Genomic DNA, 27,239 nt, shown 5'->3' with positions numbered 1-27,239 from the left:
TGGAGATTTTTACTGCCACTCTTAAGATTTTCTGTCAGACACACCACACCTGGTTGTGATTATGCAGCTGTTCAATTAACTCTGTATACAACCTTCTGGTGTTCATTTGATGTAGAACAGCACAGTGAATTTGAAAATTATTTTTACAAGTAATGAGCGTGTGAACTTTGTGACAGTATATTGAGAAGCATGCACATGTGGAATAGTGCCAGAAAAGCTTGGGGGTGAGTTATTGCATTAACCCAGGTTCCAGGACAAAATGATTGTGTACATGATATTTATTTGCTTTCGTGAATTTTGATTACACATCCAAAGTTGGAAATTGATGAGTTTAATCTTTTAAAACCTTTTTGGTTTGATAAACTGTGACATCTAAAATGAATTAATGAAAGAATAAAGTTTATATATGCTGAGGTATTTTTTACAGAATTTTTCCAGTGCCAATTGTCCCATTTTGTAATTAGCCATAGAAGAAGATATTGGTTAAAATCATAATTTTAGGTAATTAACCTATGAGGTTTACTTGACTGTAGAGTCACACCAATTGTTTTTGGCATTAAAAAAATATGGTGGCTGTTGCCTAGCAGAATGCACTCATAATCCCAGTCCACACAGACATGGCTTTACAACATGGCACTTCAGAGCACTGACTTGTTCTCTTTTAGAAATGTGGTGCAATGACCCCAACTGAAAAAGGAACTGGTTCTGCATGTATAAATTGAAACATATTAGTATCAGATTGTAAAATAAAAGCTGCATAGCAAAACAAAAGAAGAAAAGGGAAGCTCCAGTTCTTTGTTTCACCAAAGCGGTTCTTCCATATATCCTTTCTACCTGCTGATACATCAGTGGTACAGAAGCTCTCAGCTATGGACTGAACACATGGCAAGGTCCCGCAATTGCTACAGCCAAATTGTGGTCCTGATCCCATTCATGTCCTTCTCTGGGACATGGGGGGGGGGGGGGAGCTTGTTTTTGAGGAGGGAATTCTGCCTGCATCTTGGCCAGTGCTTCCTGTGGCCTGAACCCTGTCCAGTTGATTGAAATACCTCCCTAAGCCCTTGGGCTGGAAGATGACCGTCTGAGAGCTTGGAACAGCTGAAGAAAATGTTCATGCTAGCATGGGCATATAGATGGCTCACTCCACCATAACCAAGCCATCTACAGCAGCTCTGTGGGCAGGGACAGCTCTGTGAGAAGCACCTCTATCATGCTGTTTGCCTTCTTGTGTCCAGCCCCAAGGAATTTTAATGGATAAACATGTAGTAGTGCAGTCAAGCTCTCTGTGTATAGAATCCAATCAATACAGTCACCATAAGAGTAGTAGGCTCTGCCTGTCTGTGGCACTTATGTATTTATGTTAAATGTTGTTTATATGGCAGTGTTTTCCTAAGGATTTCACTTATTTTCTTTGGAATTATTTCAGGGAATATATTTGCCCTTTCTGAGAAACAGGCAGCTTATGACAAGAAAAAAAAGTGATTATTCTTCGCAATGCTTAATTAGAATTTCCCCGTTGATTGCTTATGTTTTGATAACGATTTTATAGAGTAACTCGGGAGAAAGTCTGACCTCACCTTCACCCCTCAAAGCCCATTCACAATTTCCTTCCTCTTTACGTGCTGTTCCCAACATGCTTCACACTTGGAGAGCACGGCTCCATCCCATCTTGAGGTTACAACCTCAACAAAGATGAGATTCTACAGCTTAAGCCGATGAGTTCGTGATAGCCACTGTGTACCCATTCTAAGAGAATTATTGATGACCCCACGGGAGGGTTGAGAGATGTATGAAAAAGAGCATTGCTGCTGGATAGTGCAGCATGGCTCTGGTGTTTCATCATATTTCATGCTAACGACTTTGTCTCTGAGTTCGGGCTCAAATTACACTCTGATAGAGCGATCAGGCAGTCAGCCAGACAGACATGATGGGCCTATATGTCATTGCCAAAGGAGAAAGGGAAATATTGACTGCAGATTTGTGTGTGTTTGTGTGTGTGCTGAATTTATTTGGCCTTAATGCTCTAATGAAAAAAGACGATAGCCGATTGACAGGTAATTACTACTAATGAATGAGTTGCAGGCACATAGAGAGGTGATTAGGAGCTGTCGGGCAGGGCAGCTGCAGGCAGGACTAGAGGAGATCTGTCGCTGAGCTACCCAGGCAGCAAGATGGGGAGCACCACAGGCCCACTTGTGAGCCTGAGCCTCCCAAAACTTGTCCCCTTCTCTAACTGCTCCATAAGCCCCAGATGCCTATCCTTGGCTTTGCCTGCAGCCACCACAACACTTAAGAGTCCCATGAACCTGCATGGCTGACACGGCTTGCTAATGTATTCTGCTGCACATGCATAGCTGTGTGGCAGACGCCTCTTCTAATTGGTTCATTTCTATTCTGAGATGCCTTTGCCACCTCACCATAACTGCTCCATTTTATTGGGTCTGAGCAGTTTTCATTCTGTTTACCCACTAATGCTTTCTGCAAGTGTTCAGTTGTGTCTTATCTAAGCATTATGTGTTTACTGCAGTGGAAGAAAGCCACACAGCCATAGCTGCAATTTAGAGATGGAGGTATTTGAAAGCAACACATTTTAAAAAGGCATATATGCAATGGAGTGGATTTGTTAATAGAGGAGTGCTTCAGGTCTTCAGCCGTGCCTGGGTCCCTCTTTGTCATTCAGTCAACCCCGGATTTGTTCCGCTGGTTACGCCACAGTGCAACAGCCTCCATATCCGACCATAATTTCACAGGGTGATGAACAGAATTATTCACTGATGCATATTGTGCAATGTTAGAATGTGCTGCAAGAGAAGAGAAAGACATTCAAATAAGCACATTATGGATTCCTTCCCTGTGGAGGATCTCTGATAAATGGTGTGCTAGAAAGGTCACTGTAAGCATCAGCTATGCAGTAACCCTCCCTACACCCCTATACCTGGCATGCACAAATACACTTATTTCGCTGACACCCTTCTCGCTGTGTCCCAAGTTAAATAAATCAAGCGGGGGTGGGAATACTCCTCGCAGTGCAGGGCGGCTCCACCCCCATCTCAGATCAGCCCTGGAGGAGGGGAGAGGTGACATGGCCCTCCGTTCTCCACTGAATTCAAATAAAACCTTGTAATGCTCTCACCATAGACTGCCCAGGTAATCATGCATCAATCAAAACTGGGATTTTTTTTAAACTAATTTCCCAGTTAACGAGCTGATTACAAAAGATCACAATTAATGCATTTCTATTTAGTGCAGTTCTATTTTGTAAGGTGGATATGTCTCTATGGGAATAACTAATAACCCAGGGGTTGTAATTCCAGTGCACTATATACCTCTACAGAGAGTTCTGTGAGCTTTAATAAATTGCTTTGATGCACATTGGCTGGATGTAAAACAGTATCACATTTCCATTTCGTCTTTGCACTCCCTTTTCACTTCCCCCAGTACTTCCCTCCAGTCTACAGAGGCAGGCGTTGAGACACTTGGTTTGTGGCTAGTTTGGATGATGCTGATGATATCACAGCCATAGCAGGGTGCTAGTGTTGCTTGAAAGTGCAGGTACAGCACTGGAGGATGCATTGCAATTCATCCACTCAGTGGCCTTCCATGTGAAGAGTGGAAAGCACAGGCTCCTGCTATAAGGGCCACTAATCCCTTTTTCTGCCCAGCTGCACCCCTGATAAGGGAGGGTGAGGAGGCCTGGCTGGGGCACGCACAGCCCCCTCTCTCTGCCTCTCATCTCCATTTTGCATTAAAGAGCATGGGAGAGGAGGTACGCAGTCTGTCTCAAAGCCTGTCACCACCGCCACTGTCAAGGGACTTTATACTGCCAGATAATGAGTTGTGGTTCTGATCATGTGTAGACACAGGTGCTCTATCAGTATGGGAAGCTTTAGCACTCTGCACATGTAGAGTTCAAAGGTGAAGCCAGTGCCAGCTCATCACGTCTCATCTCTCTCCCCATCTGCTGCCTTTCTGGAGCCTGTTTGAAACAATCAAACAAGCAAAAGTTTTGCCAAATCTTTTGGATAGTTGGGATGGTTTATTAATAACTCTTATGCCATCTGAGTGTGTTATAAGGGAGCAGTTGGATTAACCATGGCAATATGTCAGTGTTTATCAGTCACTACTATGGGTGCATAGTATTATAAAGCAACACTGCTCCGCCAAGTGCCACAGAATGAAGCACTCGTGGTAGCTGAGTGTGATTAACACTTCGCCTCTCCTAGTCTCTGTGGGGAAATTGCATATCTGCTTCAGCAATTCTTCTACTCTCATGCAAGCACAGCTGCTGTCTTCAGCATGGAGATATTCCCGCTTCCCCCTTTTCAGTGTTATGATGGGCATGTCAAAGATGAGCAGGGACTCCTGGCTCTGGCTAGTCCTGGTAGAAGCCTTCAACAAGTGCCTGTTTGCTCATTCTCCCCATTCAGCTGTGCTCCCTGTGCTGTGACCCCTCAGATCCATGCGCTCTGACCTCCACGTGGATCAGCTCACTAATGAGGAGGTGGAAACAATGTACACAGCCTCCCGTCACATGCATGCCATTGGGGGATCAATTTTCACACCAGATGATTAACCCCTGGGATGAGCGCCATTGCCATGGAAACAAAGAGGCAGCTGCCTTAATGGGAGCAGTTTTAATTGGAAGCGCCCGACACAATGCTTACGCAAGGGGGACGCTGATTGGCGGGTCACTTGCCAGAGTTCTCTCCCTGCCCTCTGGACCACACAGAGGCAATGCTCATAATGAAACCAGCCAAAGTTCATTAAGCAATGTGATGGGAGCGTTTTGGACAGCACTCGCCAAGGCCACAACCCCTGTCTGCATGCAAACATCTAACAGGCAGAGTCGCAAGGTGGGACATGGTCTCCTCCACCCCTCCCTTGCTCTCTGCTCTCACCCAATCACAGCAGGAGAATGGTAAACCAGATCTTATAGCTGTCTCTTTTTTAAAAATCCAGTTCAAACACATGAGGGGAAAGAGGAGGTGACTGGCATTCTCCCTCACAACCCACAGAAACCATTTACCACCGGGAAAAACCAGCTAGGGTACCTGCTGCTTACTGGATTTGCTCTCTTGGTCTATGAGATCTCCTAACGACAGAGATATTGCTTATATTTCACTAGTAGAACTTGACTGAAGTGCATTACTTGGGCTTTTAGATTAAGCCTTGTGCCTGTAATGTGGGACATCAGCAAATCTTAAAATAATGAAGCTAAAAATGCTTATTATGTTACCCCTCCCCAAATCCAGTTATTTATTCCAGACATGCATGTGGTGGTAATATGAGAACACTGCAGCGGATGTGTTCTCAGGGGCTGTCCAGCTGGGCTCTTCCACTAAACCCTCACACACTCACTCCATGGTTGCACTCTGGGAGGCTTGGATGGGGTGTTGTAGGCATTCCCAAACACAGCACGTTTTCACACTTCATATCTTCTAATCCACTACAGCCAACACCCAGCATGCTGACAAATCCAAAGCTTAGAAGAGACTAGCAGCCTAAAGGAAAGAGTTCCAGAGAGGGGCTGGTTCTTGCAAGTGTTCTGGGTGGTGTGGTTGGGTTGGGGCAGAGGTGGGGCTGGAACAAGCTGTCTGTATGCCCTGTGTTGGGGGGAACCCCAGCTACAGATCTCAGTCTCTCCAAACATTCCTTCTCAAATGGCTTTTACATTCTCTTATTTTCAATGGCATGAAAAGTACTGTTATGATGTTCCCAAGGAAAAAAGTCCGCTTCCTCTATGAACTCTTGGGTTGTAAGTCTTGCAATAAATATGCATGTAGACACACACACTGTATTTATTTTGTTCAGCAGTTGTGGTGCATTCCTTCCAGTGTGATATAGCACATTCATTAGAGCAAATGATTGCAGGAGCTATGATTAGTGCATCGTCACTATGGCAATTCTGTATCTGTACCAGAGGACTTATGAACAAGCTGTTCAGTGCTTTTTCTTTAGTAATGTCTCCCTCTTACATGCACATGCACACATTCATGAACACAAATCTGTTTATGGACACACATGTGACACAGTGGCTCTCGTACATGGTTCTTAGCAGACGGAGGTGAGCGCATGCTGCGAGCTTGAGAACATGGTGCCCCACACAGCTTTGGCAGCACCCTCATCCTGGGCCCTAGAGGAAGTGTTTTCATTACTCGCAGAGAGCCCGTACCATCAGGGAAGATGCAGAACCGCATGATGTCATGTTGTTATCATATCAGGGCATCCATCACTGTGACTCGTCGGGCCAGGCAGGGTGGCCGGCTTTCTGCTGGGCACTGCCTTGTGCTAAGCTTCTCCCGGCCACGAATCGGCTTTATCTGCCTATATCTTAGCCAACTGAGTGTCTGTGTAGGATGGCAAAGACATTTCCTAGCTTGTGCAGGAGACTGTGTTTTTGTTTTGGTTTTTTTTGCTGTAATGGATGCATCTGGTATGTATCTAGCATGATCTCCTCTCTTTAATGGAAGAATCTGTGATGGTAGGTGTTCAAGGAAATGTTCTGCTTTGAAGCACCCCCCAACAATGCCTTTATTGACTTCAACAAGAACTTAACACATGTATGCATATGTACTCACACACCAATACATGTATATATGTCGGTATGTAAAATTGTTTTGAAGCTGATTTAACCAAACATTGCTCTTGTTTATCTTGCACTATATATGTATATCCTTAAATGTCCAAGCTTTGCTAATGTCCTCTGTTCATATTCAAGTAACTGGAAGAACAAGGCATATGTCAGGTTTTTAGAAACCTTCTTTGGGCTTTTTGTTGACATACTGTGTTGTGATCTTTGCTTGATGTGAGTGTACATATCGAATCTTCCTGCTACATTTGCATACATTCTTGAGTAGTATAATAGGCTTTTTCAAAACACACACACAACCCAAGTGAGCTTTCTATTTAGAACCAAAAAGCCAAATATATTAAAATAAGGCTGTCAGCTGCCAAGCTGCCAGTGCTTTGTGGGATTTTAATGATGTTTTCCAAGGCTGTCTGCTCCCTGCACTCTAATGTTGAAGAGGGTGAGGGAGCGCGGGAGCAGCCATGCCCAGGACAGGCTCTTTCCTCACAGATCCTGCCTTGCTGTCTTCCTCTTCTCTCTCAGCTCTGACACAAAAGAGCTTGGGCCTCTGCCACTCTCTGGGATGCCTGCCATCTGATCCTTATCTGTTCATTCAGTTTATGGAGGTGGGGTATTCTCTGCTACCCTCCCTGCCTAAAAATAACCCGCAACAGCAGCTCTATTGAGACTGCCCTGAGCCTTTGGACCATTGTCAGTTCAAACTGGCCTACGTGTGGGGGCTGCTTGTTGAAACACCCAGCAGCCATTTGTTTAGGTGGATTCTTAGACTGCAATATATGGCATAAGGGCTACGCATGGCATTTTTGAGACTCGTGTACTGGGTCTGCCTTTGTGCTCCCCCTTGTGGTAAATGAAATATGATTTGCAAACAACACCTATATTGCATGGTGATGTTTAAATGTTAATTTAATACCTTCCTGAAATGGAAGTTTCAGACAGGAACTGTGGTTTTCTCACCATGGCCAAAAGTACCTGATGTAAATATTTACTGTGATGTGCTAAATGTTCATGCTGATGGAGCACATGATGATGTGAATGATGTAGCCTATTTGACATGTGATAAATGTTTACTTGACTTCACTTTTGTTTAAATTTGTCTCTCTCTCTTTCTTTCTCTCTTTCTCCCCCCACCCCCCTTTAGCTTCTCCAGTAAGCTCTGCTTGGCAGGTGCACTTTGCTCCTCACTGTGATGTGTAATGGCTCCTGCACTGGGCACTCCATGGGGATCAGAGGTCACAGGGTCAGAGGTTGGCGGATGGACGGCACCGGCCAGCAGAGAGCTTGCTCTGGTGGGCCCGCTTGCCGTGCTCTCGGCTTTCCTGCTCCTCACCTTGCTCCTGCTTCTGTGTGCTGGATGCCAGGGGTGAGTACCCGCCCAGCTCCACCAGTCAGTGTGGACATCCACAGCTTCAGCACACATGGTCTAACCTCTTCCATAAAGTGTGTGGACCTGCCTTCCTGGGGTTCTGGCTCTGGTTCCTAAAGCTGCTTATGAACAATGTATTTTTAAAGTACATTTAACAATAGACAGTTCAATGGAACTGAATAGTGTACCACGTTGTACATGGTACACCATCCCTGTACACTGCATCACATTTACTGTAAGCAATTCAGTATTACTATAGTACATGCCCATTGGAAAATTGGTACAGGCAAATTGGCATGTAATTCCAAACTAGTTCTTTATCTTCAAACGTATGGATCAAGGTAATTAATCCACATGTGCTAGGGCAGCATCCTATAGGTTCAAATTACAGGTTTAATCAATGTTTTTTCAGTAGTCGTCCTTCTCTTTTTTTTTCCCCAGGCAGAAGAAGGCAAACCAACTTCCTGGAGACCATGAGAACCTGATGAATGGGGTATTTTGGGGCACATTTCACATCAAGGATTTTCTGCATTTCAGCTCACTCTGTGCTGACTGAGGCTCGTCATACCTTATGAAGTACTTTTCTTCTCATCAGCGCAAAGGCATTTTCCAAAAAGGATTATGATTAAAGGGCCCTGGCAAAGGGCGTGTTTGAGCTGCATGGGGAGAGAGTTGATCTGTGGTGTTGTACAGTAGTGAGGGGCTGGTCCTGTTGTGGTGGGCACGTGGGGTGGAGGGTTTGCAGATTGGGGACAGAATGATGGGACTTCCTGAAGCTCTTGCCCAGGGTAAAAGCATGAGGCAGGAAAGTTTACTTTGCTTCATGGTTTGGCCAGGACAAGCTTGGGTTTGAGAAGCCTGTCCATGAGGGTGAGTCTTCTGCAGGGAGGCGAAGGTTCAGCACTGTTCAGCAGGGAGCATCTATGACAATCACATTGGACTTTTTTCTTTCTCTCGCTCACTTACACACACACACACACACACAGACACACACACACACAGACAGAGACACACACACACACACACACACACACACACACACACACACACACACACACAGAGACAGAGAGAGAGAGAGATGTTTAGTTGTTGGCCATAACCATCTCTAAGTGGTTAATTTTCTGATGACTGTCTACTGAATGGGGACTATGGGCTCAGCTCAGTGCTACCTGCCACCAAAACATTTTGGTAAGATTCTTCTGAGGAGACATATTACGGACCGATAAAGAAAGGAGTCTCACATATGAAGGAAGAAACCCTCTCACCTTTTGGTCATACATACTGACATTTACCACACTGTTTTGCTGCCAGCTCCACAGCCTATGTCAGTCTTAAAATTATTTTCTTATTTATCTTAAGTATTTTCTGTTTTATGTAAATATGGAATTAAGTTGCAAGATTTAGGTGGCTAAAGGACCATGCCAGGATAATGTAAAGTGAGGTTGTATGGACAGTGGTAAAGCCTTTGGTGAGAATTTGATGTAATCTCTCTCTAATCACACCCTGTAGTATGTGAATACGAAGCCCAAAGGGAGTGGAAACCTTTTTTTAATAGTGATGGATATCTAGTGGGCAGCCTTTATATAATAATGTATGCCTCGTCATGGAAAATGCTGAGGAAGTGTTCTTTTAAATGGCAGTGTCTGTCACAGGATGATGGGTTAAATGGGGTCTTTGTCTTCCCCTGACGAGCAGAGTGCCTATTTGCTTTAATCTCCAGCCTCAGTGGGACTTAATCACCCTGCTAGCAGTGCCACTAGGTGGAGCCAGAGTCACTTTCTGGCTACGGTTTGAAAACAAAACACTTCATCTTCTTGCTTTTGTCCTAATTGTTTTTTAGGCTGTGTGGATTTCTAACAGTAAGGATACCATTTGATTTGACTTCATCAATCTTAATGTCTTAATGCAGGTATCAGAAAAAGAGACATGTAGCCAGTCAGCAGAAACAGGCAGTCATGGCACTGATCTGGTGGCCAGTAGCTCCCACAATGGACCTCTTACAAGTGGTACAGGTAAAATGCCCTTATTAATTCATAATATTTCCAAGTACAATTTTCTTATTATACACACAATATGCATGTGCCCTGCTCTGACTCAAGCAAATTCAACAGCCACTTTGAGAGCCACCCAACTTGTACCTATACTCACTGACCTTTGGAAGGGATACACCTGTTTTTGTATTTGATTAGACTGATTAGTTTTCTGATTCTTAGTTTTCTATTAGCATGCCAAACTTGTCAGCCACCCTCTGCTCTATTCGTCACTGGTTAGTTTCTGACTGCAGGAGCACTGTGGCTGGTATTATTAGGTGCTGGACCATTCTCAATAAGGTAGCATGGTTGCAGGTGTACAAGTACAAAGTATTTTTAATACAGTGGTGTGAGGAAGAGATTGATACTTGTTGCTGGTTTGAACTGGACCTGCTTCAATTTCAGTCTTTGTTTTCTTCTTTGGCGGTAGTACTCACCGACGCCATGGACACCAGTCCGCACCCTTCAGAGGAGATGCTGTCCAGCCTGTCGGAGCTCCGCTCCTCCAAGTGCCCTCAGGACCGCGAGCTGCCCAGCATTCCAGCCTCCAGCACCCTGCAGGGGTCGGTGGTGCCAACCAATGGGCCCGGGGCCTCCGGTGATGGCACCTATGAGGTGCTGAAGGATGGCACATCGCGCGATGCCAGTGTTGAGGACTCCCTCTATGAAACAGTGAAGGAGCTGAAGGGCCTGGCTCCACCCAGTGCTGCGGAAGACCCTGCTGACCTGGCCAATGATCTCCCAAGTCATGCGCCGGCTACGCCCGAGCACCATGCCCTACCCAATGGTGCTGAATACGCCTCTGTCAACCTCAAAAAGAAGAGCCGCTACAGTGCTGAGGTGGAAGCACGGCGCTCAGCAGCCAGTATGCCTCCTGAGGAGCCAGAGGAAGAGAAACCTCCACCCATACCGCACAAAGTGCTGGACAAGACCGAGAGCCAGCAGATCAATGGCCTGCACAACGGCCAGGTGAGGGAGCCTGGAGCGGTGTATGGCATCCGTGCAGGCAGAGAACATGGTTGTTGGTGGAGTTAGGGTTTCTTCTGTCCCACAGCGGTGGGAGCTGGAGTTCGATGTGAATAGAGAACAATAGCTCGCACCAGCTGCTTAATTACAAGCTTTTACATGGCTGCAGTTTCTGAATGAAGCCATCTGCAGAGGGGTGAGGACACCTCCTCCTGCACCTGCCAGCAGAACTGTGTGGGGTTCTTGGGATGGGCTTTAGGCCCAAAAATGCCTGTGCGTGCACACACACAGACACACACACACACACACACACACACACACACACACACAGACATATGCATGCACATACACGCGCACACACACATGCACAGACACACACACACACACACACACACACACACACACACACACACAAAAAACCCCACATCCCTCCATTGGCACCAAAATAGCTTTGGTCTTCCCTTTGTCTCCGGCCCTCCTTCCCACTTTTGTCTTCGTTCCTCTATCCAATTAGTTCATTGGTAATAAAGGATTTGGCGGTCTGACAGCCAGGCCTGCCCCTCTGCTCTTGTTCCTGCACATGGGCACCTGATGCTTTCCAGCATGACTTCCCCCCTCGTGGACCTCATGTGCTATAAAGTCAGCACTTCCCTCCGTTGCGCGGTGCAGTCCGTGCTTGCTTCCCCTCCCTCCGCACCCATACGGCCTGCGCTGCGTTTAGGCTTGACCTTTACTGCGATGTCTGCATGCATGCATGAGAGGACTGGTGGTGATTTTGTAGTGTGTGCTCGTGTGTGTTGGGAACATATTAATGTCACATGGCAAGATGCTAGCCAGCTCATTTGGAGCACTGCAGTATGTGGGGATCTTTAGCTGGGGTTAGGGCACAGTGCAGTCCTGTTGCAGTTGGAGGATTTTTCAGTGTATATGAAGCATTACAAGACTGCTTGTTACGTCTCAAATTCTCTCCCACAGTGATCCTTTTTCGCAACAGCAATGCTGCTCTGAATCAAAGGCAATGTCCTCTGTTAGTAATCACATTCACACCTAATCAGCAGCCCTAGAGATGTGATCTTGTGGCTGGGAGGGAGTCTTGTGCTAGCCAGGCTTTTGGAGCGCTCTGGACAAGCGTCGGGCTTGCACGCAGCCCCTGGAGCAGCCCTGCCGTCTGACTGACAGCCTGCCTCCATGATGAATGGGATGGAGGAGTGTTTCTGCGTGTGGGGTCCGTGTTTGTGTGTGAGACCTTGTCAAATAGCAGTGGGACACACACACACACACACACACACACACACACACGGCATCAGGAGTGCTGTGTACACAAGTACACAGGTGCACACACAGAAACACGCATAAGAGTAATAGCTTCATGTTAAGCTGATCAGTGTTCCATCATATATTCTCATGAGAACTCGTTCAAGGATGCCAGGATTTTGAAAGGTTGTGTGAAATTAAGTTTACAGTCCTCATATAAGGGCGTTGCCTCCTTCACAAACTACTTCTCATTCATACATTGCTTAGTTTCCATATTCACCAGGTCATACACATTTCAAACAGCAAGGGGAAATTAAAAAGCCACACAACAGCATAGACCAGGTGTGAATAATGTGTATGTGTAGGAGTGTATGTGAGATTTAGGGGTGTATGGCTGTGTGGGTTGCTGGTGGGAGAACTTCTTAATGAGCTGCAGCTCAAGGGGTGGTTGGCACGGCAAGGGAATCCCTTCGTTTATTAAAAACCAACATCAAATGCACCTTTGCAGAATGGCTCATCAAGATTTACTTTTTGGGCATGCTGGCAGGTGGCCCACCTGTCGGATGGAACTGTGCCTCTGTAGTTCTGTAACCAACGAACCAAACCAATAAAACTGTCATGAAGCTGCAGAGTGGAGGAGAAGTTATTTTATTTATTTCTAGCATAAACGCTGTGTGGTGGTGATGTAAAAAGTGTGGCAGGTTGTGGGCTGTGATGCAGGGACCCCTTCTCCCCCCACCATCTGTGATGCCCCTCACATTATACTGCATATCACCATGTCAGGACTCCAGTTTGTCATTGCCTGAGCACACTGTGCTGCCATATATGAGCATGTGTTCTTATATCAGTGTGAAAACCAGACTTTTATTTTCATTAACTGACATAGCTGAAAGCATTATTCCAGGCACGGTCCCCTTACCCAATGCTCTCCTACATCGGCCTGTCATTCCTAATGGCCTGTCTCTCATCTCTTTCACACATGCCCCTTTTCCACAGCCAAGCATATCACAGGCTATTAAATTAATTGGTTTGCTAATTGAACCAATATCAAAGCACATCTCTGAGCCTGTGCACTTTGGATAATTTGTATCCATGTAAACACACTTTCAAGTTCACTGAGACAAGGTGCCTTAATCTCACAAATGACCCTTCCCTGCTACTTTGTGAGAAACTGAATTTCGTATTTTCGTATTAAGCCATTGTTAATCTCAGCACACTGACAGCAAAGTGCACTTTAACTGTATATTCCATGATGGGCAAATCACTGGCTCCAAAATTGATATACCTTTGCAGACATGCAAGGTGTTCATTATTGACTGACTGTAGGATTTAGTTTCTTAATTAATGACTCACATATCGATCTCCTTTGTGTGGGTACAATGACGATCGCCAAGATAGGGAATGAGTATTCAAGTACAGGAGACTGTTAAATAAGGAATGTGTCACTACAGTTCACTTTAATGAGAGCTGAATAGAAGTGTGTGTATAAGGCTTCCTTTGCTGTGTGTAAACAGATAAAATGGAGATAAATTCTCACTAATGAGGTAATGTGTTATTGTTTTACAGTCACATTCACTATTGTCAAGCCCTCAAGACCCCGAGGATTTTGTATCTTCAGACCACGAGGTAGGTTACCTCTGAGCCGTTTTCTGTTTAAGTCCTTGTTTTATACTGATTTAGATCTCGAGCTGCCCAGAGATTAAGTATTTATGGTGTATTAAAATAAAGTGTTAGGCCTATTAAAACAGAAATAAAGTCAATAATTGCCAGTGTAAACCAACAGAGTAATAGCGTGCCACCTTTACTTTACTTCCTGTCCTGTATGGTCTCTATAAATGAATTAGACAGAGAGGCCAGAAGAGGATTTGGCTCCTCAGGGAAAGATTCCTTACTCACGTCTCCTTCCTCTTCACATGCAGCTCTCAGCTGTTTACTCCACAGTAGATAAGCCAGTGGCAGAGGAGAAAGAGCACGACTACAGCTGCATCGCAGATATCACAGGTCTGGGGTCAGAGTCCACCTCCAGCGACCTGTACGCCACTGTGAGGGATGTGTGCCCATCGCCACCAGGCGAGCAACCCCTCGAGGAGGCTGTGGAGAGCGTGGACCCTGGATATGAAACCATCAGGATTCCCAAGGCTCCAGAGGAAGAGCAGCAGGCAAACGGGCAGGCGGAACCTGACTATGAGACCGTGGGAGAGCTGGGCCTGAACAGGGAGACATCCCGCCTCTGAGGGCAACACAGCACTGCCTGTCAGCAGGCCTTCGTGTTCAAAAACGGGATTTCTACTCGTACTGACTCAGTTTAGCACTTACCCACCCAAGTAATTATACATTGCTACATACTTTGAGGTCATGCTGCCACACGCATTGTGTTCGTTTCCTAATAAGAAATGATTTGACCCAAGACATCTTTCTGATCTGATGTGCTGTGGCCAGTAGTGTAACACACGTTACACGGGGGTGAATGGGCTCGTTACTATTCCAGATGGATGTTTTCCGTCAGGGAAAACATGCAGGACCAAACATGTATAATGCCCAGTCAGATCCTTAAACTTAATAATATCCCTCACCAGCCTGCCCTGACATTCATTTATGCCCTTCATAAAGTGTCTCATCCATGGTAGACAAATGGTCAAATTGTTCTTTCAAACATGATATATTCATTGTTTAGAACTCCAAAATCCTAAAACATGAAAGTAATTCCATTAAAATATATCAAAATATGTATTTTATGAAAATATGCACATAGCATAGTAATTCTCAGAAAAATACTTATTTGGCCAGAATCACATTAGCAATGACATATATATTTATTGCAATTCAAATAAGTAGTCTAGCTCAAACATTTAGGTTAACATTTAGGTTAATGGAGGCTTTGAATTTTTATGTATTCTGTGCTGTACTGGTAGTAGCTTTGAAGATGCTAAGTAAATCCAGCCACAAAAGCAGAGCTCATAAGCGAAAAGCATGACTGAATTAAACAAGCTTCTTAAAATAGATGCTTGCTTCAGTAGCCAGGAGAGAGTACAACTGTTGAATTGAATTGAAAATGTCAGAGACTGGAATTTGGACTTGAAGTCTATTGGATGATTTTGCTGAGTACAAGACACATCACATGAACTTCAACTCAGCGAGTGCAGGCCTTAAGAGCATTGACTTAAATAGACTTTACAAAAATAGCAAGAAAATAAGCAAATTACACCTTTTTTGTTCATTATACATACATACATACATACATACATACATATATTTGGGCCCCATATATATTTATGGGAGCAGGGGGCAATGAGTTTCTTTTTCAGTGGGGCCACTGGTTAATATGCCATTAGTAGCACAAATGGATTCTTGATTATTTGTTTTTCATTCCATTTTGATACAGAAGCTTCAGTTTTGTGACTGCCACAACTATCTTAAAGAATTTTAGTGTGATGGTTATGTGAATATTTGGGTACTACAAAGGGATGCTGTGCTGTCATTACGACGCTTTATTCATGCACTGCACACTGATAAGTGTGCTCTCTGATAGAGGAGCCAAGTTGTGCTCTGTGCTCTGACCCAGGCTGGGCTGCCCACCCGCCCGCTCCCTGCCGCAGCACCAACATACAGCTAGTCTATGTGCAGAAGGCATTTAAAACATAGAGCATGCAATGAATATAAATTAAACCATGTTTTTTTTTTGTTTGTTTGTTTTTGGTTTTTGTTTTTTTTAAATGTGTCATTTGCGGTCACAATGTGTCCGTGGAGTTCAAAGTGAGAGGTGCTGATTATAAAATCACCTCTTATGGTACATACAGAACTGCTTATTTTTTCAAGGCTGATAATCATGGTAAAACCATATTTCCTGCTGGTAAGTTTTAGAATTCTGTAAACTATTCATAAATTATTTGTGATGTTGAATGTATTTGGAAGTGTGTGTGTGTGTGTGTGTGTGTGTGAAAAAAGAATAATCAAAGTTGTTTAATTTAGCAGTATTGATTAAATGTATCGAATACATTCACTATTTTGAGACATTTCTGTTGCCTAAAATGGGTAAAATTCTAAAGCTGTAAAACAAAGAAACTCCATGGTACTGCTACATAACAATCATCTGGCAACTATATGTTCATGTTCAGTTTAAATAGTCCCTGTTGATGAGCTGTTTTAATTTCAGATTCAAAATCATATCCTACATAGACACTGCATGTGGCAAAAACATGCTCAGACTTGTTTACCTATAACTTTGATTGGTTTTAACATAGTATGATATATGAACAGTTTAATCATTTGACTCTAAATAAAGGTTTCAGTGTGTTTTGTGTTTCTCTCTGGCTGGTGAAGCACACATACTGGCATAGTATTGTGGATGTGCTATGATTGCCTAAAGGGAATTCTGCACGTTTTGTGAACATCAAAAAAATATATACATACACTGCCTGAAGTATGATTGATAGATCAGGTGCACTATACATTGGATCCTGTTTGGTGAAATGCAGTGTTGTCTGTCATTGTTTTGCAATAATGGTACACTTTTTTGGTACAAATTCTGCATTGTGAGGGTACTTCCTTTATCTAATATCATGGTGAAACGTTTTGCTTGTGAATTCAGTGTATCTTCATTGTAAAACGTATGTATGATTACATTTGATTATATCATAATCTTTTTAAAGTATTGTTTGCCAAATAAATACTGCAGCCATGTTGGACTAATACCAGTGTTTTATATGTCCACACCTACTGCACTATAAAAAGTACTAAAACAAGAAGACAAATTCTTTAGTGTCTGTTCTCTCAGAACATAACTTTTGCAGTTTGTGCTCCATAAAGCCAGGTATTACAGTCTTGCACAACATGGGACACATAATAGATTGTAGACATAATGATTTTTAACTTCTAGAAGTACATTACCTGTAACGTAAATGTAATGCAATTTAATGCAGTTAAATTTACTGCAATTAAATTTATGGGTATGGTGCAAATCTTACATATTAAAAAAAATATCGAATACCCTTAGTAATAATTTAGTAGCCAATATAAACATGACTAACCGTAATGTTTATGATTTTTATATCTGTTCAGTAGGCCTTCGAAACAGGGCTGTTTAATACTCGAAACAGCGCTTTATACTACCACTTCCCCTGCAGGTGAACAAGCGTACGACAGAATCAGTTGCGTAGATAAAAACATCTACAGCTTTAACACCGAAAACGTTAGTGATTCCAATACCAGGAGCTTGTCATTCATTCGCTGAAGCCAAAGTTCATGTACTATCGCCTCGAATTGGACATACCTAGTCTAGTCGAGGCGGATGAACGTGTTAACATGTTGTGCATTGCTTCGCCCTTGCACCTAAGCTCCGCTCTGGCCTTGCGTCATTGTTTTGAATGGAGCTCCCGTTCTGCCTTCCGTTACTTTGTATCAGGAGGGAAACTGACACACGGAGGAGAGCGTAAACCCGCGGAGGCGTGTGCGCACTCAGCCAATGGAAGCGCATGTCTGCCGCGAAACCGCACATGTTCGTAGCCAGAATTCCGCCGGTAGAGACACAGGCTCGTGGACGACAGTACGGAATGGAGCCTTTCTTCGTTTGCGTCCGGAGTTAGACTACATACTGCATGCCATTGCAGGACGAATGACATCTCATTGAATCGCCGATGTTTTGTACAAGTCTGAAGTCTGGTATTCGACGCAGTTTATATTACCAGCCTACACTTTTCACTGGTAAACTCATGTAATGTCCTTTGCGGTCCGAAACGAATTTGCCGTTCCGTGTTTTCTTGTAATCTCGCGAGTTTAAGGGGACGGCTAGGAAAACAAACAGGTCGAAAGAAAAAAGATCGGTTGCCGGTCGGACGAAGGGGTTATCGAGCAAAGAACTGCTAGCTTATGTATCCGAATTTTGCATAGCATTTTGCATTAATTAAAAAGCCCCTTTACATTATAGGCGCCTTATTGTAGCTCGGATCAAATGGCGAAACGAATGCCGCTAAAAATGTTGTCGTCCTGTGTTCGTTTTGCATTTGAAGAGCGCGCATTCATTCAGCTGCGGTTTTGCCATCTTAATTTCGACACTTCCCCGTATTAAAACAACGTGTGTACTCATCAACACGTTTAAAATTTGTGATTTAGGACATCATAATCTAGCTATGCATACCAGGCGCCTCGTAAAACGCTCTATAATCGGAAGCCGAGTCTACGCGCCGGGTCCAACGGGGGACGCGGCGCCGCTCACCGGAGTGGTGCAGGCTGTCAAACAAGACAACAGAGACGCTTCAGCCGGACATCGGTGCAATGTTTATACCGTGCTCATGCAAGACGGAAGCCTGAAAGAGTATTCCGAAGAAGAAATTGCCATTGGATCTGCTCAGATGGCCGCAAAGGGACCGCTGAAGTCGAGCTTGAAGGTGTGTGACCACCTCAGCTTGTTTTTGTTTTGCAGCATTATCTACACCGAGCCTTGTGCCAGTCTACGCATCGGTCACTGTACTCGCCGTTGCACTGGGCTGCCTTATACTTTAACAATGAGAGCGGTGTTTGTACTTAATGGAGCAACGTATGCTAGTAATACATTGTAAAAAATCTTTAGAGTAACGTGTAACAGTTGATATTGCGAGAAGTGTCCTATGAGCTCTGTGCTGTTTATTTTTGACCTACTGGGTAGATAACTGGCAAACACGCTCTGCAGCATTCTGGACAACAACAGCATCTATGTTTGTTCATAACAACCTCCATTCTCATCTTCCTCCTCACATCGAAACCGGCTAGTTATGATTTTGTTTCTTGTAAAAGATCTAATTTCTTACTGCTGTAGTTATAATATTTTGTGTTAGACATTATTAATCCATCTTTTAATAACAAAAAGCAAGTTATGTGTTCAGGAATTGTAATGCATGGTGATGTTTGCAAGCTTAACCAAGTGTAGGACGGCACTTAGTCTGGAATTGATAGCTAAACAAAGACTTTAAATGACCCAATTGACTTAATTTTAAAGGTGCAGCATGTTGTCTCACAAAAGGTCAAAACAACGATGAGCAAAAATGTAATAAAAATGGCTAACTATAAATAACCAAAATGCCACTTGATCACAGCAACTGTTGGACATTTGTCAGTGTCTCATTATGGGTTCCATGATTGCAAAGAATCATTACCAACATTCAGACAGGCACATTTGAGGTGCCAAATTTGGTTTGTATTTTTGGTTTATTTGTTCATGGAGCACTATGGCTCCCTCCCGTGATTAACATTAAAAGCAACATTGATTAAAGGTACATTAGTCCAGACATCCCTGGAGTTGAACCTCAAACGAGACATGTTGGATTGCCCGCCAGCAAACTAGGCACTACTTTGCGTGTGCTTAGGAGCTGTGGTCTATTCAAAGTTCACTGTTTTTGTGCTGTAGTGCTAGGGCCAAATTAAAAGTCGGACTATAGGAAGCACAATGAGAAGGGGGATGACTGAGGATGTGAAACTCAGGTGGGACAGGGCGTCCCAGAGCAGCAGCTGTGGTGTGCCAGCAAGGCGAAGCGCTTCATTGGGCGTGTGTGTGGGAGCCCGTGTCCCTGGCAGGGTGCCCGGAAGCCTGCCTCAGCCTTGTTCAGCCTAGGGGAATGCCACTTGTTGACTCGTGTGGGGAGGGGCTTTGCTTCGAATGTCGATATATGCAAGCCCTCAAGACAAAGGAGGACAGTTGTTGTTGTTTTGTCCCTGTTTTCATTTCCACTGTGTAATTCCATTAATGGGCTTTGGGAAGTGATGCTTCTTTCTGCATGTCATTGTTAAGGCACAGAACAGCATGCATGGGGTGTGAGCCTAGACTGGGCCGTGATGGATGAGTGATCTGACCACGGCAGACGGACAGCGCTGTGGTCATTGATGTGCCTTAACAGCTAGATTTACTATAGACCATAACCATAACCCATTGCTAGACTTTACTATAGACCATAACCATAACCCATTGCTAGGGTGAAGGCTTGCTCAACTGAGAGAGAGAAATAAATATTTAGTTGCAAGTCTTAAGTGCTTCTTTGTTAGATTAAATCAAAGTCTGAGCCAAAATGGAGGGTGGTGTCTGACCGAAATGAGGGTGGTCTCTAACCAGCATTAAGTGTGTTCCCAGTATGTTCTGTCTGGAAATGCGTGCCACAGTAACCTATGTGAGAAATGTACAACGAGGGCATGCTTTTCTTTGTTTAATCTATAAATTATAAATGAAGATTATAAATGGAATTAAAAATTATAAATGGAACACTCATCTATATGCATCATGCACTCAAGTCCAATTAAATCTATAGAATTAAAATGTGTTTAATTTAATTCAAACTTGATAAACAAAATCTGTCTGTGCACATTGGATTACGAATTGATTGACTGACACAATTAAATTATGACACAGGCCCATTTGATCATTTTAAAGTGTGTACACTCTGGTTGGTACAAAGTTTTACCTGAGGGAGGGTAAGGAATGAAGTATTTTTGACTGTCATTTTGGGTGGTAGAGAAAGAGTTAGGGAGGGAGGGAGAGAGTTGCAGTAGAACTGAGACTGATGGCGTGATAAATATAAATATGAACTTGCAAACTCTTTTATGTTTTGACATACATGTTTCACAGTAGAGGACAGTTTTGACATGCCTAACCTGATCTTGGAACCCAATGTTCTTTAATTTCTTACTTTTATGAAATATCGTTATGCTTATTCCCTGGGAGCTGTATGATGGAGTTAAACATATGGACATCCAGTATAATGTCTTTAAGATCAACAGCCCTCTCACTGAATGAGTAATGTGTATGCTTTAGTGCAGCAATCTGGTATATGGGTGAGTTTTTTGTGTACAGCCTTCTATTCCTTTTTATTTTATTAAATCAAACTCAAAAAAGCTCAAGGTATTGCATGATGAACTGTCTAAGGCTTTACCCTGTGTCACACTCATCTCATTAATAGGAGATAATGATCTGGATGGTGTGGTCCTTGCAATAGGATCAGTGGTTCTGGGTGCTGTGTGGGGCGGGGGGGGGGCTGTCTTGGGACCCCATGAGGGTTAGTCACGGATGTAGTTGAGGCGTGCATGGTTGCTGTGGTGAGTGGGCGCAGAGGAGAAGAGGAGTGCTCGGCTCGGCCACAGCGGCGCCACCGACGGCTTTTGTGCACAGCGGGGAAGTGGGAGTGCAGAGGGATTTAATCTCTCTTTGTCAGCAGTGCAGCGATCTGCGCAGATGCTCTGCACTGAACAAATAGGTCTGCTGTCTGGGGAAGGAAATGTCTTGATCCAGTTTCTTGCTCCAGTGTGAGTATTGAACACTATTAGTATTAAAACATTAATGGCCCCCACAGCAGTGAATTTGCTGGTGTATGTCTCTCTCAGCCTTGCATTTGCAAACAAACGAGCTGTAGTAGGCGATTGGATCATTACTTGCCAGAAAGGTAAACAAGCCTGTAGTGCCTGGCACCGCTTACAGGGGAGAAAGTGTTTGTGGCGGATGTTGCATGGGCGGGAGATGTTTTCTTCCACTCACTGGACTGCGTCTGTTTCCCTCTGCAGAATTCCTGTAACGGCAGCCAGCGGGATGGGCCAGCAGTGTGCCCAAGTGTGCAGAGGAGCGAGAGCACCCCGCTTGGACGCGAGGGCCCTGAAGAACCCAGGCGGCTGGGCCGGGCACCCGAGCAGGACAAGGACCACACCCGTTCTGTCTCTTTGCTGGAGCAGAAGCGCAAGGTGGTCTCCTCCAGCATCGATGTGCCCCATGCCAGGTAGGATCACGCAACAGACACAGCGTTCCTCACAGGCAGGCATAAGAATTGTAAGAGTGATGCTGATACTAAGGCTGATCTATTTTGACCTGCCTTCTGTATATAACCTGCCTGAGAGGAGGTTTTATAAACATCTTTTCATAAGCATCTTATAAACATCTTTGTATCTATAGATGTGTATAAATACAGTATATACTTGTTCATTGTAAATGTCTGAGTAAAGGACAGGAAAAAATATTTGCAGACAAAAGTATTTTTAGTACAGAAAAAATCAGCCTCATTACAGTATTCTAAAGATTCTTAAATTATTTAATGTATATTTGTGTTTAACATTTGCTTTTAATACTTTAATAAATTGGATTCAAAGATTAAAATATGGGTTATCTTCCACAGATTGTCTAAAACTTTTTTCTAATGATTTTTAAAGTTTGGTCCTCCATCATGGTTGATTTTGTTGAAATACAGCAAAACATGGTAGTAATTATTCTATTATTGAACTCAAAGTTTTATGCTTAAAAAACTTTATGCTCAAAGATTTGCTGTAAACAACTGTGTCAGACCTCGGCACCAAAAACAGTTGCTTAATCTTAAATTTTTGCTAATTAAGATGAAAAGACTCAACAATACATATCATGTATTGGACCCAGTTAAAAAGAGCTATGTGGAAGGTAGAGGCCTGTGTGAATGATTGATTAGTTGTGGGCTATGAGGTGTGCAGTACATGCAGGGGAAGAGGCATGTTGCATTTCATTAAAGCTCAGTCATTCACCCTCCTGCTGTTGTTTTCCATTACACTGGCAACACTGATATGGCCACAGATTAGTTTAGAACAGGACAGCTCTCACTCAAGGCCCCTACATCAGTATGAACTTTAAGTTATTGTCTAAACTGGTGGCTGTTTGGGTTTTTAGAATCTCTCTATTTTTTGATGTTGTGTGCAATTCAGCAAAGAAGAATAATATATAAATCATATATAAATAATATATAGATATGCAAGTCTCTTACTTTAATTCAGTTCAGGATATCTATTTGTTGATGAAGTATTGATCTCCTTGCACAATTCACTTTCTGTTGATCCATTAAATGAATTGTGTGTTGCTATGTGTGTTGCTATGATGACAAACCATTCTCATCTCAGCATTAATGCTATCATGGTAGCAGCATAACTGTAGGTGTTGAGGTAGACACTTTTGTCAGACACTGATCTTTCTGGATTTCTTGCTTTTTGTTTGTTTCTTTGCTTGTTTATTGTTTTTTTTTTAAACATGTGTTAGTGTTGCTGCTAACTAACAGTGGCCTGTTGCCAAAAAACATCCAATAGTCCAAGCCATTGATTAATAGCTAGTCGATAGATGATATAAATCGTGCTATGTTAAGAGAGGTCTAACATCCAAAAATATCTGCACTGGTCCTACTTTCACGAGCTGACCACCGAAGAATGGCATGAGGATGGCTAACACAAATTGTATTTGGCTCCAGATGGCTTTTAGATTTTAGATTTTAGTGTTTGCAAATAGTGTTTTTGTAATAAAATGTCAAGTGAGTGTGTTTGTTTTATGTGTAGAGATGTTAATTATTTTACCCAAGTTTATTAGTAAGGTATACATTTTTAACTATCCACATCCACCAAATTGTTTGACCCAGAACAGTACAAATATAATTTTAGGATGCTCTGTGTCCTGAACTAGCATATCCTTGAGTATTGGCTTAGAAGCTGTACCATAAAAGAAATAAATACATATCCAGCACAAATAGTAATCAGGTTATTCCAAACAATTTCCTGGATTTTACCTCACAAAAAGCCTTGAATAATGACTTACTTTGAGCCACCAACTAAAGTTGAAGGAATCCAACCTAAGGAATCCAACCCATTATTTCAGTGGTCCCTGTTTTAAATTCATTATGTGACTTATTATGCTTTGATGTTTTGATACAGTTTGGTGCTGCACAAATGAACAATGTTAGAGCTAGAACAGAGCAATTATCAAATCATTTAATTATATCTGAGCCAATTGTAACATATTTTTATGTTTGGGTCTAATAGGGCAGCCTGTATCATTCACTGGGTTTAGATCCAGTGTTCCCTTCCATGTTTCATTTGGATCACATTCCATAATCATGTGTCATTTCAGTCTTTCCCACACCAGCTTTGAAACATGTGCAAGCTTTACACAAAAATGACAGTCATTCAGTCTCTTGGTGGCTCACTTTAGTGAAGAACCAGATTTCACCAGTGAGGACCTGGCTATTTTTGGCCAATGGGAATCTCTAAAATATGTGTACAGAAGCCCTTGTAGTCTTTCTGACATAGTTTTGGATGAGTTACAGGACCATATCCCAATTATCACTTCCCACATGGACAATTGTGGCTTTCCCCTGGCATGAAGCATCAGACAAACACAGACTTAGCAATGGATACATTGGTGTGTTTTTCAGTTTTCTGTTCTTTCCCAGTTCCTGTTGCAATAGAACTACTAGAGAGCAGAGTACATCTGTCACACATCCATATCCATAAGCAGAGTTTTACACTGTTTTGTGTTTGAAACATGGAGAGTGATCAATGTGTGGGCTCAAGCCCTTGAGGTTCTGGTGGTTTTTGTGAAATTACATGAGCGCACAGCACTTGAATGAAAGAATGGCTAGAGTCCCTTGATAATCACAAGGAGCAGATTTAAGTTCAAGTTCATCTCGTCTGACCTCAGGAGTAATCTCAGGAGTGGATGACTATTATTACCCTGAAACCATGATCTATTGCTCTGAAATGAGCATTGCATCCACCTTGGTGCAGAAGGGATGGAATTTTGAGTGCATAGATTAGAACACTGGCGCCCGGGAACCTTAGAGGTATAGGACCGTGAGGAATTTAAGTGCACTTTGCCCTCTCTGATTGTGACTAAAAAGATTCGGCCACACACCCTTGAGCTTGTGATTGCATACCAGCCATCGGTAACCTAGATACTGAGGCACTTTAACCTCAGTGGGCAGCAGTGTGGGGCTGCTTGAGGTGTGTTCAATTACTGCACAAATGGGGAAGAATGCATGTTTGTGCAGACGCTAGTCCTGCATGGCCATGGAGAGGTGAATGTGCAACTTTCACTTTTACTCCATTGTCAGCTTTTCTTTCTTTTCTTTTTTTTTTGGCTCTTGTTATTTAGCTGTACAACTTTGATCGTCATATTTGTTTACACTAATTCAGCATTTTGACAGCAGGAAAAAAATCAATAGACTCCGTTTGATGACTGACCTATTTTTTCCTTTGACTGTCTTCCCTAGAGAGAGAATTTTATGAAAATATTTTATTAAATTGTAGCATCTTTAAAATATGAACGTGGTCTAATTTGAGGTTTACTGTTTTCTGTTTGTCCATAATTCGATACTTTGTATTAATCTACCCAAAGCATGCTGGCTCTGTAGATATGCCCTTCCTCTGGGGCAGATGTGGGCCCTTGGTTATGTGTTTTACCCATAGCAGGAAATGACCAATTGTAATGAGAGCTGATGACCTGACTTGTGGCATACTAGCTCTGAAATTTTGATGAATGGCTTTCAGACAACTAATTGCAAGTGGAGGAAGTGAAGCATGGTTTAGGGGAAGTACTGAAAATGCACAACTTGGTTTTGAGAAGTAGAAACAGCAACAGGCTCTCAGCTCTCAGGTTTGAGGCTGGAGCAGATGTCTTTCGGCTTTCTGCTGCACATATGGGGCCGTGTGTGTCATGTGCGTTATTCTTTAATCTGACCTACTGAAATTGTTCTTTTTTATTATATCTCCTTTGCAGTTCTGTTAACCCAGAGTCAAATTAAAATTAAAACTATACAGTATATCAGAGGTAACTTAAAATGTAGGATTATACAGTAACCGGTAATTGGTTGGCACAGATCCACAGCATTCAAGACCCTTTGAAAAAACATCCTTTGCTAAGACTGCTATTTAGCTGCACAGTGGTAAGCTCAGGAAAGAAAGGTACCCCGTCATGAGATCTCTTACAACCTCTGCAACCACGGTAATGTGGTGACAGCTTTGTTATTCCCCTCTTCTCCTTCACAACTAGGATTTTCTTTTTCTTTTCCTTTTATCTTTTCTCTGCCCTGCCACAGTGGTGAGACATACAGTGTTAAAAGAGGAGTGTGAATCAGACGGAGAAAGGGGAGGCTCGGCCTGAGCAGTGTGGTTTCTCAGAAGAGCAGTTCAGCCTCTGCCAAAGAAAATAATTTCCCTCTAAGAGGGGGACTGTGCTTGGAGCGCAGGGTTGGGGAGCATGTGATTAGCATCTGAAAAGCCCCTCATTCTCCAAAGCCTGGAGTTCTTTGATGCTGGACACGTTACAGTTCACTCCCAGAAAACTCCTCAGCAGCCCACTAGTGCAGGGCTTCTTTTGGTCCTTTTTTTAATGCTATTTTTTCTCCCTTAAGTGACTTCTCTGAATTGTACCATGATTGAAATATTTTTGAAGTCTGTATCAGATCGGATCTGCCCACAAGAAGCTGTGAAAAATACATGGTAGACCACAACCTGAACATCAGACTGAAAGTAAAGACTCTCATCATTAAGGCTGGTGGCTGTTGGCTACAGTTCTGCTGTTTATATTATGATTGTTCATATTATGATTGCATGATTCAAAACAATACAATAAAACATTAAACAGAAGATTTTCAAATATGCAGAATTGCTTAAAACAAGTTGCTTTTATGATCTTAAAACTGAGGCCAGGAAGGCTGTTCCTGAAGAATTCCTCTCATATCACTGAGCAATAATGTCATTTTTTAAATTTGAGGTTCTGGTAGCTGAGTAGAAGGCTGTATAGAGGCTTTTAGATATAATGACATTGCCATTATATCAGGCTACTTAAAAGTAACCAGGAAGGTAGAAATATCGTTCAGCTAACTGCTTTGAAACTACTTCATAAAAACTAATACATTTATAGAAATGTCAATAAATTATAAGGCTACCTTATTGCTTGATTAAAAAATAACAGTTTATATAATTCTGGAAATAAACTATAAACTAATTATGGAAATAAATTTAAAGGTGCTGGGAATCATAAAGTAGTTTAATGTCTTGTGTGCTCCTAGTTTGGATATGTAAGATGCATTTGCTTAATGATTAACATAGTGTAACAGGCCAGACATTTCATCATCAGTATTCACACTATTAATTCAGTTAGTTTATTAGCAGAGCATAGTGCCTGCCCATCAACATTTTCACTCTCACAGTTTTTTTCACAAAAGATTCTGATTAACTGAATACTGCCTTAGTACATATTTAGTTATGATAGTTAATAAGATGCTTTATTAAGATGCAAATTTTG

The 27,239-nt window shown here is 42.9% G+C and overlaps 2 protein-coding genes across 7 annotated transcripts in view; both read left to right on the top strand.

The window, feature by feature from the left end:
* The window catches only part of pag1 (phosphoprotein membrane anchor with glycosphingolipid microdomains 1), a 28,474-nt gene extending 11,580 nt beyond the window's left edge, over positions 1 to 16,894 (top strand). Inside the window, exons 2-7 of the mRNA XM_027006364.2 lie at positions 7,731 to 7,952; positions 8,397 to 8,448; positions 9,865 to 9,967; positions 10,416 to 10,954; positions 13,772 to 13,831; positions 14,125 to 16,894. Of these exons, the coding sequence (XP_026862165.2) occupies positions 7,786 to 7,952; positions 8,397 to 8,448; positions 9,865 to 9,967; positions 10,416 to 10,954; positions 13,772 to 13,831; positions 14,125 to 14,439 (1,236 nt within the window). The 5' untranslated portion in view covers positions 7,731 to 7,785 and the 3' untranslated portion in view covers positions 14,440 to 16,894. The remainder of the gene's footprint in view (positions 1 to 7,730; positions 7,953 to 8,396; positions 8,449 to 9,864; positions 9,968 to 10,415; positions 10,955 to 13,771; positions 13,832 to 14,124) is intronic.
* Positions 16,895 to 17,333: 439 nt separating this feature from the next.
* Positions 17,334 to 27,239, top strand: part of znf704 (zinc finger protein 704) — a 33,881-nt gene continuing 23,975 nt past the window's right edge. For all 6 annotated transcript variants that reach the window (XR_004776364.1, XM_035528916.1, XM_027006335.2 and 3 more), the window contains exons 1-2: positions 17,334 to 18,588; positions 21,722 to 21,930. Coding sequence is in view for 5 of the 6 variants with exons in the window: in XM_035528916.1 (XP_035384809.1) it covers positions 18,331 to 18,588; positions 21,722 to 21,930 (467 nt within the window). In the remaining variant the exon portion in view is untranslated. The remainder of the gene's footprint in view (positions 18,589 to 21,721; positions 21,931 to 27,239) is intronic.

The sequence above is a fragment of the Electrophorus electricus genome, chromosome 8 (assembly GCF_013358815.1).
Source record: "Electrophorus electricus isolate fEleEle1 chromosome 8, fEleEle1.pri, whole genome shotgun sequence".
Lineage (NCBI taxonomy): Eukaryota > Metazoa > Chordata > Actinopteri > Gymnotiformes > Gymnotidae > Electrophorus > Electrophorus electricus.
Note: the sequence above shows the minus strand (reverse complement) of the source record. Positions and strands in the feature narration are given on the sequence as shown.